Source organism: Bubalus bubalis, chromosome 3, assembly GCF_019923935.1.
Source record: "Bubalus bubalis isolate 160015118507 breed Murrah chromosome 3, NDDB_SH_1, whole genome shotgun sequence".
Taxonomy (NCBI): domain Eukaryota; kingdom Metazoa; phylum Chordata; class Mammalia; order Artiodactyla; family Bovidae; genus Bubalus; species Bubalus bubalis.
In genome coordinates this window covers 123,251,707-123,269,728 of record NC_059159.1, presented here as the reverse complement: position 1 = coordinate 123,269,728, position 18,022 = coordinate 123,251,707, and the positions used below count along the sequence as shown (strand labels likewise).

At 37.0% G+C, this 18,022-nt stretch overlaps 1 protein-coding gene across 2 annotated transcripts in view; it reads right to left on the bottom strand.

Annotated features, from left to right (window-relative positions):
* ZCCHC7 (zinc finger CCHC-type containing 7) overlaps positions 1 to 18,022 on the bottom strand; it is a 266,912-nt gene that overhangs the window by 58,558 nt on the left and 190,332 nt on the right. For both annotated transcript variants that reach the window (XM_006063495.4, XM_006063496.4), the window contains exons 3-5: positions 3,555 to 3,598; positions 2,221 to 2,346; positions 1,121 to 1,291 (exon numbers count right to left, since the gene is read on the bottom strand). In XM_006063495.4, coding sequence (XP_006063557.4) covers positions 1,121 to 1,291; positions 2,221 to 2,346; positions 3,555 to 3,598 — 341 coding nt within the window. The remainder of the gene's footprint in view (positions 1 to 1,120; positions 1,292 to 2,220; positions 2,347 to 3,554; positions 3,599 to 18,022) is intronic.

The window sequence follows — 18,022 nt, the reverse complement described above, 5'->3', positions numbered from 1 at the left end:
ATACAATTTCATTTAGGATACAACTTACTGAAATATACTCTTACATGAATGAAGAGATATAAAAACATGGTAAAAACATGTTTACAGCAGTACTGTTTGCTTAAAAAATCTAAATGTATTGGTAGAGAAATAGCTGGATAACTGGTAAAAAAAAAAAAAGAATAAAGGTTAGCCATGAGAAAGACAGCCTTTATGAACTGATACAGAGACATATTCATAAAGAATTAACTGGAAAAAAATTAACTTAACAGACAGTGACCCTATTTTTGTTTATAAAAGCCCTTTAGAAACTATAATCAATAACTATTATATTATTTACATAAGAAACACATATACCAAACATTTATCCCAACAGACAGTCATATTAATGTTTTAAGCAAAAGGCTCTAGGCATAATTCAATATATGCAAAATTTTAAAAATATTTGTGCTTTGTATCATGTCTTTGGGAAGAACAAATTAAAGGAAAAGGTTCCTACTTTTTGTGAGGGCATACTTAATTCTATAGCCCTTCTGGTTGAAATTGTGACTAAAACCCCACCAACATTTATAACATGACACAAAATGACATCTAAAATAACAATGTGCTAAAATTCAATGTGTTACAAGTAATTGAAATATCTTCTAAGTTACTTCTGTCTTTTAAAATCTAATGAAAGATCTAAGATAAGCAGATTTAAAGTGTTGGTGGCTTGTCTTTCTTGCATGAGACTATTGTATCACCAAGAGCCATCAATAAGCAGGCTTCATAAAGACCTTTGTATACAACTATTAAGTATTTATATGTATGTATTTCATCTAACTATGAATAGGTGCATAAATTTTACATGTTTTTTATTACATACCTCTTTAATTTGAAACTTTACTTTGGCAAACACATTATGCCAAAGAGGCTAGTACAGGTTTACAGTTTTTGTTGATGCTGCTTCTGGATGAACCATTCAGTAGGATCCCTATCCTGAGATATTATAGTACTGATATACATGATCTGTGGCCAAAGGGACATTGACTATTATTATACACAGAGCAGAGAAACATTCTTTTAAGTAGGCTGGCAGATGGTTACAAATTGGCATGATGCCCCCAAAGCCTGACAAATTAGTCATTTGCTAGATACTCACATCAGCATAGTGGCCTATCATATCACATCGGTCACAGCGTTTTCTCCAGGAAGCTCTTTCAAGACATCTGTGAGTGGAAGACATAGGCAAAGAACAGCCTAAGCAAAAGCGGGCCGGACAGGCATACTGGAGGTGTCCTCTCTCGGAACAGAGGCAGCAGGGGCGGACTTTCTATGTGGCAGACAAACAAACAAAAAATCTCTTTAGCAAAATACTTCAGTCTCAAATAGAATACTTCTTTTTCAGTATAATTGCTTAAAAAATTATTTCCATTTGGGAACTCAATGAAGGTCAAATCAAACATAACTGTAAAATCAAACAAAAGATCTTAAGTCAGAGTCTTAACAAAAGCCAGCTGTGTTCTGTGGTTGCCACAAAGGCTTAGTCCGCATGTATACTATTAGTTGGCATCTATTCTTATGCCTTGCTTTGTAGAACACCGACAAAGTCGAATGTATCTAAGATGGAAAGTAGCATGATGAGGATCTGGAAGCTAAGTCTAGGAGAAAGATACAGAAAGAGGTTGCTTTGCCTGAAGAAACAAAGGTAAAAGAGGAAACAAGAGAGCCACCTCAAATACCTGAAAGACAGTCATTTGGAAGAAGGAGTAGGTAAGGGATGAAATACTTGTTAAGGGCTCACTAAGTGTCAAGAAATGTCTAAGAGTTCTGTGTTATTTCAAAGGCTAATGTATCTGTTGAACATAATTTACATCGATAAACATTTATAAATGCCTAAAATTATAATCTAGCAATGAAAATTATCCCACAATGAAACAAGCTGTGTCATAAAGCAGAAGACTTAGAACCAAAAACGAGTCTCAAGAATCAATCTGATTCAACCTCCTCATTTTATAGTAAAGAAAAGAGAAGCACAAAAGGTGAAATGATTTGCCTAAAGGTTGTACAACTACTAATGGGATAGTGAAATTGATTCTGGCTGTAGATTTATTATCCTTTACTACTACTTGAGGCTGTGACCTACAAGAACATTTAACATGAAATGTAACCCATATATTACATAACATTTGAATTTGAAGGTATTAAGGGTTCTAACCCTACTATTTTAACAATATGGAAAGAAACATTTATTTCACATACTTGTGGGAAGGGGCAGTTTTTTGACAAATGGCCACATTTGTCACAATTTCTACAGGTAACATTTTTGTTGGCTGTATAGTATCGATGGGTCCATCTTCCAGATGATCTTTTATTACCTATCTGTGCCTAAGGAAAAAAAAGATCATAAATTAAAATTATTTCACTCTGTTCAACAGAATTAACAATCATAATGTGTTCAATTTAGAAGCTAGCAACAGGGAACTTTATGTTCTTAAAGGAGTTAAGAAAAATTTTAGAGGGTACCATGAAGACAACTCTACTTTTTGTTTGCCTATCTCTTGTATTCTTTTACACTTCTCCATGAGTCCATTTTTTTTTTTTAATCTTTCTCTGCTTATAGTTCAGGTCTAGTAAGGGCGCTGATGCATCCTTTAGACATTACAGTGGCATTCAGAGTCAAAGATATTGCTGACATATATCTGAACGTATACCACATTTTTCTGAATGAGAAGCTTGCTTAAATTTTTAGTTAGGGGTTGGTGTTTTTTATGATTTTGCCCTCTACAAAGTTATAAAACCACAAAGCCACCAAATACATTCCTTCTTTTGAACAGCCCAGGGTTAATCCCTACAAACTGGATTTTAACTTCTAAGAGAGAAAAAGATACTGTCCTCCCCCTAGAGTCCTTTTAAGATCTATTCTTCCTACACTGATCCAATTCTAGATGTCCCATATTCTAGCCAAAATCCAATATCATGCAAGAGAGTAGTAGCAAAACATACGATACGGACTATCTAAAGACGAAAAACTAAATGTCAACCATGCTTTTATCTTGTTTGGTTTACTTTTTGAAAAAAAGTTCATGTTTCACTTATTATTCTACTGAATTAGCCAAGTAGGTCTCAAAAGGAGACACAATATAATTATCTCTTAAAACTTTCCTTATACCAAATTGTAAAATTATTCTCTTCTCTAGCCATCTGTCACAATTAAGGCTAATAATTGAGAAAGACAAACACCTGCCACATCCTAAATATAGACTAACCATTTCCTTACACTGAAGAAGCAGTTATTTCCGGTGTTGATCTTGAGTGGTACCAGGCAAAATGGGCTGAGAGGACTCATCATAGCAGAGAAGAAGCAAAAGGGATAGGGGACTAAATCATTATGGCAATTAACTGACTGGAGAAAATCAAGGCTTAACCATGCTTCTGAAAAATTCAACCACCCATAAACTAAAATTAAACTTTTTCTTACAAGATACTTGGATTGCTGCTACGTTTAAAAAGCTCATTAAGTCATCACAATGAAGTAAAAGGAAACTATGAATCAAAGGAAATTATTAATCTATTATTCATAACTTTGATTTTACCTCAATATCTTTGTCACTGATAAACCAGTTCACATCATCTTCTCCTACAAAACAAATAAAACATGTTACTCAATCTTTACACATTTAAAGCACTTGATTGACAATAATTATTCAATTTCTTAATACTGATACTGAACTACAAAGGAATATTGAGAAATGTAAATCCCTTAACATCTTGACTCTGTTACTACTTCTGTGGCTCTGAAAATACTTAACCTCTCTTAATCTCAGTTTCCTTACCTGTGAAATGGAAGTAACAGTATTTTCCCTGTATAGTATACCTAAAAAATCAGATGAGATGTGTGAATCAGATGAGATATGTGAAAATGCTTTGAACATAATCAAACTGTAAATCTCTGAAGGGACCAAAAACCCAACAGCAGGTGCAAAAAAGAAATCTTATCTGAACTTCCCTTATCTGACTAAAGCCTGTCTCATGAGCTAGCTGCCACAGCCCCTTTCCCCAACTCAGAGGTCTCTAATCAGGAAAGTCACAGACCATGGGTACCAGGACATTCCTACAAAACTGTGGAAAGATGCACATCACAACCTTCTATCTTCGGAAGCTCTAAATTCTCCCTTCTGTTAAGTTGGTATACAAACTTTTATCCTTCAGCAAGTTACTCGTTACTGAGTGTTTCCACCTTTGGTCTTTTCTCCTGTTACTCTCTCTACTGTCAATTAATTAATTTGCAGGCCTCCCCACCATTCAGACCCAAGTAGGTAGAAGAAAGGTTTTTCCTTCCAATATCAGTATTAACTGTGTCCACCAGCTTCTCATTGTAGTTGACTTTCATTGTAACATTTAAAAAAGTTGGACTGAATATTATCTCATGATTAGAGCTAGGAATTTAGCACTGTATTTTACAACATCAAAAATAGTGAAATAAGAGAGGTCAAATATCTAGCAGCTGGTGATTGGTTTAAAAATACAACTGTAAAAACCTAGCTGGGTGGGGAGCTCTACCTTTTCCTTTATCAGCTGTTTTCTTCTCCTTGCACTGCCCCTTTACAAACCTGCAAATGGTTGCTATTCCCTTGGTCCACCCATGGCCAAGGAGGAAGGGACATATGACTAATGCAGAAGCTAAGGTGTCAACAACGGACTGAATGATTTTTTTCTTCCCCTAAAGCAAAGTTAAGATTTCCTCCTTTCTCCTACCTACCCTTTTCTATCTCAAAAACACAAAAACAAAAAAAAAAACCCCACAAATTGAGCTTGACTCTTCTTTGAAAGGAATTCTGAAGACACATGAAGTAATCTACATTTTCCCAGGACCACCCTTATGGCAGAAAGTGAAGAAGAACTAAAGAGCCTCTTGATGAAAGTGAAAGAGGAGAGTGAAAAAGTTGGCTTAAAGCTCAACATTCAGAAAACTAAGATCATGGCATCTGGTCCCATCACTTCATGGCAAATAGATGGGGAAACAGTGCAAACAGTGGCTGACTTTATTTTTCTGGGCTCCAAAATCACTGCAGATGGTGACTGCAGCCATGAAATTAAAAGACGCTTGCTCCTTGGAAGGAAAGTTATGACCAACCTAGATAGCATATTGAAAAGCAGAGACATTATTTTGCCAACAAAGGTCCATCTAGTCAAGGCTATGGTTTTTCCAGTAGTCATGTATGGATGTGCGAGTTGGACTGTGAAGAAAGCTAAGCGCCGAAGAATTGATGCTTTTGAACTGTGGTGTTGGAGAAGACTCTTGAGAGTCCCTTGGACTGCAAGGAGATCCAACCAGTTCATCCTAAAGGAGATCAGTCCTGGGTGTTCATTGGAAGGACTGATGTTGAAGCTGAAACTCCAATACTTTTGCCATCTGATGCAAAGAACTGACTCATTTGAAAAGACCCTGATGCTGGGAAAGATTGAGGGCAGGAGGAAAAGGGGATGACAGAGGATGAGATGGCTGGATGGCATCACCGACACAATGGACATGAGTTTGGGTGGACTCCGGGAGTTGGTGATGGACAGGGAGGCCTGGTGTGCTGCGGTTCATGGGGTCGCAGAGAGTCAGACACGACTGAGCGACTGAACTGAACCAGGAGTAAGTGTCTAGAGATGTATTTTAAAATAAAATACTTTTACTAAGAAAACCAAGAGGCTGCATTACAAAAAGATCAGTCCATAGAAGAGCAGAGATGCTGTGCTGATGATTATTTCCTTTATAAAATTCGGAGGCTGCATCCATATACTGAAAGTGGAGAATACATTAAATAGCCGCAGCGTCTATTCCTTCATCATCACCATCCATACTATTCTTCTTTCATTCAAAGGATTCATCTAAGGAGCATGCTCTGCTGTAACTTTCAAAGCTGCCCTTTGTTCCTCAACATCCTTCATCATTAAAACTCAAAATGACCATTAAAAATCACTAATTACAAAATTGACTTAATACTGTCCTTAAAAAAATGAACTCCTAAACCAAGGAAATGCAAAATAGCAACCGTTAATCAGCCCCAAACCCCAATAAATTTACACATGAAGAGAGAATATTGAAAAAAGGAAGGTTTATGAGAGAGATCAGCTGCATTTAGATTGTTTTAACAAAGCCAGGGAATTCAACAATATCTAGGTTATATACTAAGTCCTCTTCAACAAGCTACAGAATATTCTTACTGTAGAAAAGTTGTCAATAAGTATACAAAATAGGCTTAAGTTACAAATGAAATCAGACTTCTTGGTGGTAAATGAAGTAAAGACATCACCAGGAACATACAAGTCAACTTTTGGCCCTACTCATGGTTCAGTTTTGATTCTATCCTGGTAATGACAGCTGACTCTTATTCCTATCCTGTTTGCTTCTTAACCTCATATACAAACCTAATGGAAGGTTTTTCTAAGGGCAACTCATTAGGACTTCCACAGGCAGCCATTCTCCCCTTCATTAAATTTTTGGTACAGATTTTGTCAGAAACCTGGGTTCCAGTCTTAACCCTATCTCTTATTTGTTATGTGCCAAAGGCTGCAGCCATGAAATTAAAAGACGCTTATTCCTTGGAAGGAAAGTTATGACCAACCTAGATAGCATATTCAAAAGCAGAGACATTACTTTGCCAACAAAGGTCCATCTAGTCAAGGCTATGGTTTTTCCAGTGGTCTTGTATGGATGTGAGAGTTGGACTGTGAAGAAGGCTGAGCGCTGAAGAATGGATGCTTTTGAACTGTGGTGTTGGAGAAGACTCTTGAGAGTCCCTTGGACTGCAAGGAGATCCAACCAGTCCATTCTGAAGGAGATCAGCCCTGGGATTTCTTGCTAAAGCTGAAACTCCAGTACTTTGGCCACCTGAGACGAAGAGTTGACTCACAGGAAAAGACTGATGCTGGGAGGGATTGGGGGCAGGAGGAAAAGGGGATGACACAGGATGAGATGGCTGGATGGCATCACCGACTCAATGGACGTGAGCTGAGTGAACTCCAGCAGTTGGTGATGGACAGGGAGGCCTGGCGTGCTGCGATTCAAGGGGTCACAAAGAGTTGGACATGACTGAGCGACTGAACTGAACTGAAAGGGCAGGTTATTTATCCTCTCTGGGTCTGTTTAATAATGAATTGGATTAAGTGGTATCAATGGTACCTTCTAGCATGGAGTTTCTGTGATTCTATCCACTTTTGATTCATTACTGGAGTCAAATACACTACTACTTAAGTCTACATAACCTAAATCCTCCAGACTTTTACAACCAACTCAGTGTCTTGCCTTAAAGACAATGTCCCACAGGGCCGAGGAGCACCCATCTTCTCTGTGTGTACTGCCACCACCACAGAATATAAAATGGGATTGCCCTAAAGTGTAAAATTAGGACTGTCCTAAAGATGCCTAATTTCGACTCTTACCTACCTGTTAGCCTTGTCTTGCTAAGATCCGGGACTATGATTCTTTTCAGACTTTAGAATTATAATCAAAGCAATAGCTAGTAACTCTGTCTTTGCATTACGTGAGCTCAGTTTAACAAACATGTATTGAAAGGTTACAATAAGCAAGGTGCTGTGAAAGTGAAGTAGCTCAGTCATGTCTGACTCTTTGCAACCCTGTGGACTGTAGCCTACCAGGCTCGTCCCTCCATGGGATTCTCCAAGCAAGAATACTGGAGTGGGTTGCCATTTCCTTCTCCAGGGGATCTTCCCAACAGAGGGATCAAACCCGGGTCTCCAGCATTGCAGGCAGACACTTTAACCTCTGAGGCACCAGGGAAGCCCTACCACCAGGGAAGGTGCTATAGGGTAAACAAAAATGAGTAAGAGCTTGTAACCTAGTTATTAGCTGAGTGCTGAAGAATTGATGCTTTTGAACTGTGGTGTTGGAGAAGACTCTTGAGAGTCCCTTGGACTGCAAGGAGATCCAACCAGTCCATCCTGTAGGAAATCAGTCCTGAATATTCACTGGAAGGACTGATGCTGAAACTCCAATACTTTGGCCACCTGATGTGAACTGACTCAGTGGAAAAGACCCTGATGATGGAAAAGATTGAAGGCGGGAGGAGAAGGGGACGACAGAGGATGAGATGATTGGACGGCATTACCAACTCAGTGGACATGAGTTTGAGCAAGCTCTGGGAGTTGGTGATGAACAGGGAAGCCTGGCGTGCTGCAGTTCATGGGGTCGCAAAGAGTCGGACACAACTGAGCAACTGAACTGACCTGATTTACAATGCTCTGTTGATTTCTGCTGCACAGCAAAGTGAATAATCACTTATATGTGTGTGTGTATTTATCTCCTCTTTTAGATCCTTTTCCTATATAGATTACAGAGTACTGAGTAGAGTTCCCCGTGGTATACAGTAAGTCGTTATCTATTTTATATAGTGTCTGTATATCTCAATCCCAATCTCCCAAATTATCCTTCCCTCCACTGTCCCCCTTGGTAACCATAAATTTGTTTTCTACAGCTGTGACTCCTTCTGTTTTATATATATGTTCATTTGTACCATTTTTTAAGATTTCACAAGTGATATCCTATGATATTTATTTGTCTTTGATTTGCTTCACTTAGTATGATAATCTCTAAGTCCATCCACGTCACTGCAAATGGCATTATTTCATTTTTATGGTTGAGTAATATTCCATTGTATGTATGTACCATATCTTCTTTACCCATTCATTTGTCAATGGACATTTCACTTGCTTTCATGTCTTGGCTATTGTAAACAGTGTTCCAATGAACATTTGAGGTGCATGTAATCTTTCAAATTGTTTTTTCCTGGATGCATGCACAGCAGTAGGATTGCTGGATCATATGGTAGTTCTATTTTTATTTTTTATTAATTATCTCCATCATGTTCTCTGTAGTGGTTGTACCAGTTTTGAAACTGTCAGTCTTTTAAACTGTAACCTTAGAATGGTTGTGAAGTAGTACTCATTATGACTTTAATGGTCATTACACTGATGAATACTGTGAATAAAAAGTTTTGTTGCCTCTTTTCCGACCTGTATGCCTTTTGCTTCTTTTTTTTTTTTCACCTCACTGTATTATACAGGACCTCCATTATGATACTCAGTATCAGTGGTGACAGGAAATAATCTCTGCTTTGTTCCCAACTATAGGGAAAAATATATTTTTTCATAATCGAGCATTGTTTTGCTGTAGATCTTTCATAACACGTTTAAGAAATTCCTTTCTAGTCCTAGTTTCCTGGGTTTTTAATATGAATGTGTGCTGAAATCTCAGTACCTTATCTGCATCAACTGAGATAGCCCATGGCTTTTCCTCTTTTTCTCTTAATACGGTAAACTACAGTGATTTCATTTTCAAATATGAAAACAATCTTGTATTCTGGGATTAACTCCACTTGGTTAGGATGTATTATTCTTTAAAATGTATTGCAGAATTCTATTTGCTATTATTTTATTAAGAATTTTTACATCTGTGTTTGTGAAGGATATTGATTTATACTTTTCTTTAAATGTCTGGTTTTGACATTGGTATAAAACTAGCCTCACGAGAGTTCAGAAGTGTTGGTATTATTTTTTCCCTTAAATATCTGATAGAATTCACCACTGAAGCCATCTAGATTGGAGTTTTCCTTGTTTGTGAATCAAGAATTTTACTTGTAGAAGGTTTTAAAAGAGGAATTCTACTTTCTTTTTTTTTTCCAGTCTATATGGAGCCATTAACATTTCAGTTTCTTCTTGGGCCAGTTTTGATAATTTGTGACTTTCAAAAAATGTGTCAGTTACTTCTAAATTGCTGAAATTATTGGCTTTAAGTTGTCCATAAGTCTCTTGCTCTTTTCCTTTGAATAATCTAAATTGTACTAAATCTAATTTGTACTTATGCCCATCCAGTAAATTTTTAATCTCAAATATGTATTTCAGTTCTAGAGGTTCCATTTCTTTTTCATACCTTTCATTTCTCTTATTACATTTCTCTCTTCCTTTAAATTTCAGAGTACATTTTTAACAGCTGTTTTAAAGTCTCTGCTGCTTCATACTCTCTGTCACTTCTAGGTTTGTATCACTTGACTGATTTTTCTCCTGGTTATGAGTGACATTTTCCTGCTTTCTTAATGCCTAGTAATTCCCCCCCTCCCCCTCCCACCATGGATGCTACTCAGGTACACTGTTGAGTGTCTTGATTTTGTTTTCTTACTTTAAAAAGTTTAAGACTCTGTTCTGACAAGCAGTTAAGTAACCTCCAGATCAGGTGATCCTTTTGAGACTTTTAAAGCTTTGCTAGGGTGGTCCAGAGTAGCCTTTACTTAGGGTTAGAGTTTGAGTAAGCTCCGGGAGTTGGTGATGGACATGGAAGCCTGGCATGCTGAAGTCCATGGAGTCACAGAGTCAGACATGACTGAGCGACTGAACTGAACTGAACTGAAGCCCTACTACTAAGATATATCTTCTGGGATCTCTATTGAATGTCTCAGGTGTTCAATACTGTCCAATCTGGCAAGTAAGAACTCAGGTAAGTTCTGGGAATTGTTTGCTACGTTCTAGGAATTCTAGTCTCCAGTACTCTACTCCACAAATTACAGCTTCTTTAGTCTCTCTGAACTCTGATTTCTGTCTTCTCCTCTTAATGAGATGGCCACTATGCCTGGATTCCCTTTCTTAGTATCACAATGCAGGTTGACTGTAGGCGTATCTCATTCATTTCCACATTCTCAAGAATCATGGTCCTGTACTGCCTGTTGTTCAATATCTGAAAATGCGTTAATTTATCTGTAGTTAAATCAAACCACTAAAATTTTTCATTTCATTTTTTTGTTTCAAACTATTATATATTTCACCTCTGTAATTTTTCTTTGCTTCATTTTTATATCTTCTATTTCTCTTATATGCCTCTTTCCCTTTAAACCTCCACATATTTATAATGTCTGTTTTAAAGTCCTTGTCTGCTAATTTCATCATCTCTTGTCAGGAGGGCAAGTCTGGTGTAAGTTAACAAAATACGGCTGGAAGCAAACATCTCAAGTAGGATTTTAACAAGTGATGAAGGACACGAGTAAAAAGGAAAGGCACAAGCAACATAATTAAAGAGGTAAAAGGATACAGCAAACAATACAGTCTGAATAGAACAAAGTGCAGTGAAGTCGCTCAGTTGTGTCTGACTCTGCGACCCCATAGACTGTAGCCCACCAGGCTCCTCCGTCCATGGAATTTTCCAGGCAAGAGTACTAGAAAATGGCAAAGTGGGTTGCCATTTCCTTCTCCGGGGATCTTCCCAACCAATGGATCAAACCCGGTCTCCCGCATTGCAGGCAGACACTTTACCATCTGAGTCACCTGGGAAACCTGGAACAAAGGGTGAGATAATTCCTTTACTAAGAATTTTCACCTTTTTATACATACAAATATTGAGCATTAAAATATTCTTACCTACAGGAAGCTTTTCATTTCATTTTCACCTTTAACACATATGAGGACTTATGAATGTTAAATCTATTTTTCCAACTAAGAAATTTCCTACGTCCTTCCTTCATTAGTTTAAAAGTCTTGACTTCCTACTGTGTGGAGCGCTCCAAGAAACAGTACAACAAGTCTCTTTCTGCCAGAGTAGTACTCTTGGGAGCAGAGATAGTCCAACAGCATTACAGCGTACTTTTGTATTTCCTGTCTTCTGAAATAACCTTCAAAACAAAAAGGCAAACCCCAAAGAAAAGTGAACCCATAACCTTACACATTTTACACATTTTCTATTTCTGTAACTATTCTGCTATCTTTATTCTTCCCTCCCTCCTTTCTCTCCTTCCTTCTCTCTTTTTCTCTCATGCATAAAGATAAACATCCTTCCTATTTATATGGCGATGGTGACTCACTGTCTGTAAATTGTTTTAAATACATATTATACCTTCAGAACAATCCTGTAAGTATGGTCACATAAATATTCATTTTTAAAATGGGTGCTTGCTACAAAAAACAGCAATTGCTGCTTTTGTGATATGTAGTGCTAATGCAGCTATTTTTACCCATAAGACTATACTCAAGTTTTCAAAGGAACTAAGGAAGAGTCTGGGCTAAATTTCTGAGGAATAAAGCCAATTCATGCTTCACTTCAATTATACCTAGCCTGCCTAAATTCTGATGGGTGGGAATAGGTGAAGATCATTTCTGTGCTGAGGAAGCAGTCACAATTATAGAGCTGGTTCTCTCTCTCTTTTTTGTTTTTTTTACAGAAGTTAAGATTTGTTAAAGTAGGAGTTAGTAAAACATTTTTCGAAAGATCACCAAAGACTACTAAAGATTTCAGCTCAGCATATCCAGTTGGTTATTTTAGCGCAGGAGCCAGGCACTAAGAAAAATCTTTCCTTGAGTCTTATACCCTATAGTCCCTTCTTATATGGGGGCCCATATGGTGCCTTACATAAAAAATTCTAGAAATCCTAATTTCTAACGTCTAAAATTTTAAGTCTTATTACATTTCAGTGAAAAGGTATATGTTTATGATTTTCTCTGCAAACAGTGGACCTGAATTTAATATTCAGCAAAAAAGATATAAAAACTGACTCTGCCACTACTAATTATTTAAGAATGTAAAATGCAACTTTCCTCAAAGTGTAAAATGTTTTCATTTAATGTAGTGTCAAGTTAATTCTGAACATATATTCACTGAAAATTTCTCATGTAAAAGACAATGTAGGAGACAGAAAGATGACTAAGACATGGTGCTTGCCTTCAAGGATCTTATCATGTATCTCTGAGCTAAAGAATCCAAAAAGCATTACTGTGTTCAGCAAATAACCACAATCATCTCATTTTTAAAAATACAGGATGATTTAAGTAACATCAAGTCTTTAAAAAGATTGACGTGGAAGTCACTCAGTCATGTCTGACTCTTTGCCGACCCTGACCCCAAGAACTGTAGCCCTCCAGGTTCCCCTGTCCATGGAATTCTTCAGGCTGGAGTGGGTTGCCATTCCCTTCTCCAGGAGATCTTTCTGACCTAAGGATCGAACCTGAGGCTCCTGCATTGGCAGGCAGATTTGTTACCATCTGAACCACCAGGGAAGCTCCCAAATAGACTGAAAGTCCTCTATATTTGGGATATGTGTTATTTAACAAGAAATACTCAATTCCACCAATTATCAATTAATTACCTTATGTTGACTGCATGATCAAAATAGTCTTCATACAATACTAAGTGTTTAAGTTCTCTAGCAACTGTTTTTTTATCCAAATATCTGTGAGTCTACAGACAGGCTCACAGATGGGGGCTGGGAAAAAAGAAACAATGGTTGCTATATATCTGTAATCCCTAAGGAACCAAGATTTTGGGCCTTCTCAACACCTTTTCTCCCTTGAAGTACACAGCCCAAACTATGACTCATATGACATGGCATTATTCAATTGGATATGCTGAACTGAAATCTTCTATAATCTTTGGTGATCTCTGGAAAAACATTTTATTAACTCCTACTTTAACAAATCTTACACACTGAAATGTTTAAAATAAACAAACAAACTACAAAACATAAAGAAGATAAAACTGAGGTTAAGTAATTTGGTAGTTATAGCACAAAAGACAAATCAACAACATTACATTTCTAATGTATTGGCCACACTCCCTTTTTACTTACCTAATATTTTAAACTAAAAGGTCTTACTTTTTGTAATTTAACACTCCCAGTGCTTTCCCTTCTCTGTACTTTTGGTCATTTTATTCCCTTGATCTTCAACACCATCTCGCTCTTTGCCTAGTTTTCCACCTAACCCAGCCCAATTTCCATTACTATAAATTCTTTTTTCCTGCAGGGCTGCTTTCCTTCCAGAGGCTGGGGAAAATCCATTTCCTGGCCTTCACCAGCTTCTACAGGCTGTCTGCAACTTCAAAGCCAGCACAATCTCTCTCTCTCTCTCTTTTCCTTTCTTACTTTCTTGTGGGATCTAATTTCCCCAACCAAGGGTCGAACTTGGGCCCTTGGCAGTAAGAGCTGAGTCCTGACTACTGGATTGCCAGGGAACTCCTGTGATTATAACCTCTGAATATGACATCTCAGTTCTTTATTCAGTACTTTTCTCATTTGACCTCTGTGAGCAGTTAACAATTTTTTGGCTTAAAGCACAACCTACTTTCCTAGTTCTTCTTCCCCTTGACAGCGTCTTTTTCCTTCACTGGCCACATAGTATATTACATTCTTTGTCCCAGGTTATGTCACACATGCCCACTGAGAGAACCACCAAATTTGTATTTCTAGACTGAATCTTTTCTTGAGCTCCTGATCTATGGGATATTTGGATTAGACTTCATATAGGCAACTCAAAATCATAATCACTAAAAATAAATTCTCTACCTTTTCCCCATTCCTTGAGTTTCTCTCTTAAAAACAAATAACCCTACTTTTCCTCCTTGTAAGTTCTCAATAACTTATTTTCCAAATCAAAACCTCAGCTCTTCTCTCTCACCTTTCAAATAGTCGTTCACCAAATCTATTGTAATAACTTCAGTGCCATTAAGGTTGATCCAGAGACACTTAATTTCTCACCTAGAATATCTATCCCTAGTACCACAACCCATTCTGCCTTCCCTTCTTACCAGATTAATGTTTCTTTTTTTAGGGAGTCCCCCCCCACCCCCACCCCAGTATCCCTAGTACCACAACCCATTCTGCCTTCCCTTCTTACCAGAATAATGTTTCTTTTTTTAGGGAGTCCCCCCCATCCCCACCCCAAAACATTAGTTTCAGAAATATAATAATTTGATATCTGTATATACTGTGAATGAAATAATGTTTCTAAAACATAAATGTGAAAACATTATGCCCTGAATGATTCCTCAATGCTTGCAGAATCAATGTAAAACTCCTCTGTGTGCCACACAGTGCCTTCTAAGTTCTGGTCCTCATCTATTTCTCTGGCTTCACCTTCTCGACTTCTGTGCTCCATCTATGCCTAGTAATTTCCCTAAAGTGTCTTCGTGTCCTCTGCAACTTTGCTTATGCATGTATTCCTTGAAACACAAGCCAACTCCAATCTCAACCACTTGGAACTGGGCGACTTGGTCTTCAAGTCTCGAATCACGTGTTACCTCATCCACTGATGTTTCCCTGATAACCCCTAAAAAGCAGAAAGGATCACTTTCAAATTTGTAACATCCTGGATTTAACCTTAGCATTCTACCTTTTTATCTTCCACACATCAAAGCATGATTGTGTATTTATCACAGGTACTCATCTTTACGCAATGAATTACCTAAATAACATTTCTTCTTTTGAATTCATTCTGTGGAATTATTTTCTCTCCCTCTTATAGTCTAAAGCAGGTTATTTGTATCTCTTAAGCTACTGAGAACACGTTGCATTAAAAATTATTTTATTTCCTTCACAAAGTCATAAGTTGTATTTATCTATCCAGTTATCAGCACAACATCTTGCATACTTTGAATTACATTAGGAAAAAATTTAAAAGAAAAAGGAAACATTCATATGTACACTTATGTCAGTAAATACTGTTCTGGAGTACATAAGCCAATAGATAATTATATAGAGTCTCACTGTATACACATAAAAGCTCAATAGGATAAATGATCAATGACTAAGGAAAAAACCTGGAATTTCTGTAGCAAGCAACTCTAGAAACTACAAAAGAAATTTAAAAAATCACTTATCAAATAAAATTACTTGGCAAACACAGGATCCAAATGTAATATAAGATAATTGGACATTTACTGATAATCTCGCCTGCACCTACCCAGTATTCATGGATTAAAGATCACAGAGATAAAGCTGCAAGATATTTATGTTATATCCTTTCTTGAGTCTAACTCCACTATGCCAGATTTCCCCCTGGGATCTTCTCACTTTTAATAAGCAACTGAACCAGCCACAAATGAAGTTACTATTCCCAACTTCATCAGTAGCATCTGTTATTTCAACGGAAACTTTTGAAATACACACAATGCCACATGCAAATCCCCTGAGGGCTGAGCCACTTTATTCACAAGCATTCTTCTCAAACTGCTCTTTATTTCTGTCTTAGTTTTCTCTTATTTATACTTTTCCATTTAACACTGGTCACAAAACCATTTCATCATTAAATTTTTGCATTGTATAACTGGCAATCGTTTAAATAAAACAAATTTTAGTAGAAGAATTTGCAAGTTAGGCATCAAATTGTTCATCTTACTTTAAATCAAATTAAATTTACCAGAAATTTTATATTTTTAAGTGTGTGTCAGTGATAAATGGGGATTTAGCTTTTCTTTTTTTAGAGGTAGAGGAGGAAGAAGAAAGAGGAAATAAATACAGGTGCTTATGAGCACAGAGCTCTTGCAAAGCATATCAGTCATATAAAGTCATATAAAGGCTTTTGCGTAACCCCAAAGATACAGACAGACAGACAGACACCGAGTTCTCTCTCACTCCATTCTTGCCACTCCCAAGGATTTAGAAAATAAACCACCTGTTTAAGAAATATTTGTTTAGAAAGAAAAGATGCCTCAAATTACACTAACAAGAACAGAAAAGAAAAAACCATTAACAGAAACAGTAAACACAGTCGGAGTATGCAAGTTGTTTTTGTTCTTAAGTATCTACTATGGTGCCTGTTCCTAACTTTCACCTTTTCTGTCCAAAAGGCAAAATATACAATACAGACACTTGAAACATTTGTAAAATGACAAGCATACAACATTCAAATTTAATGAAGGGGAAGATATTATAGGTTTCTAGAGAAGATTTAAAGGCTATATAAATTTGGTATTAACCTGCTGGTAAAAAATTTTAATACCAATCTGGAAGCTATATTCTTTCAACCATCCTTCTATTTAACACTTCTTTGTCTACTTCCCAAATCCTTTTTCTTTACCTATCATTAACTTTGTATGTGAGTGTATGTATGGTTTTCAATGTCTGATTCTCTCTTCACTTTCTCCTTGGTGAAGTAAGTCACTTCAAAACAATTCATTTTTATTATTTTGGGGGCTGATATATTCTTCAAATCTCTCTCCAGACCTTAAGATCAAATATGTCCAGGCTTATATTTATAATTGTTTATAAGATATATCACATTTATATTACAGTCATTGCAAATAAAACATATCCAAAGCAAAACTCATTTTTACAACCCCACTTGAAACTGGCTCAAAATGCCTCCCTGCTGTTGTTAATGACTTAAAATGCAGGTTTATTTTCATCTTAAGCCAATGTTTCATCTTGTTATTCAATCAGGCCAGGTCTTAAATTCTACAGCATATTCCTTTACAATGTCTTTTTAAGCCAATATTCCAGCTTCCTTCCAGTTATCACCATACGTTTACCACCTCAGCTCTAGGATTGTTGTACTGTCCCTGTGCCTTCAACTTCAGGTGATACATACCAGCTAAGTTTTCTCTTTAAATACGTAATTTCCCATTTTACTGCTAATTTTTATCAAGAAATACAGGCACATGGTTGTAAAAACTCCAATAATACTGAAAAAGTGTAAAAGAAAAGAACAGCAGTTCTCTCCTGTGCTGAGAGGAAAGTCCTGAGCCCATCCCTGTGCTAAGCCCACTCCTCAGAGGCAAACAGTTCTCGTTCTATTTCTTTTGATATTTACCTATATACTTCTAAATAATGTTCATCTTGATATTTATGGATTTATCTATTTCATGCATTAATATCTAAATTCCTAATAAAGTAAAAGAGGATTCAGCTTTCTAATAACAATCTATCTGAATTTCTTTTTCCTCCATCTCCCCTCTCAGGTCAATATTCAGTTTATGGCTATATAGTAGTACACTGGGCTTCCCTGGTGGCTCAGTGGTAGAGAATCCACCTGCCAGTGCAGGAAATGTGGGTTCGATCCCTGGGTTGGGAAGATCCCGTGGAGAAGTAAATGGCAACCCACTCCAGTATACTTGCTTGGGAAATCCCATGGACAGAGGAGCCTGGCAGACCACAGTCAGAAAAGAGTTGGACATGACTTAGAGATTAACCACCACCACCACCACTACCACCAGTGATACATTGTTTCTCCTGTTATACACTTCTTTAATTTTCCTGTTTAATATCAGCCTAGTTGTTTCATTTACATAGTCTGAAAAGTCTAC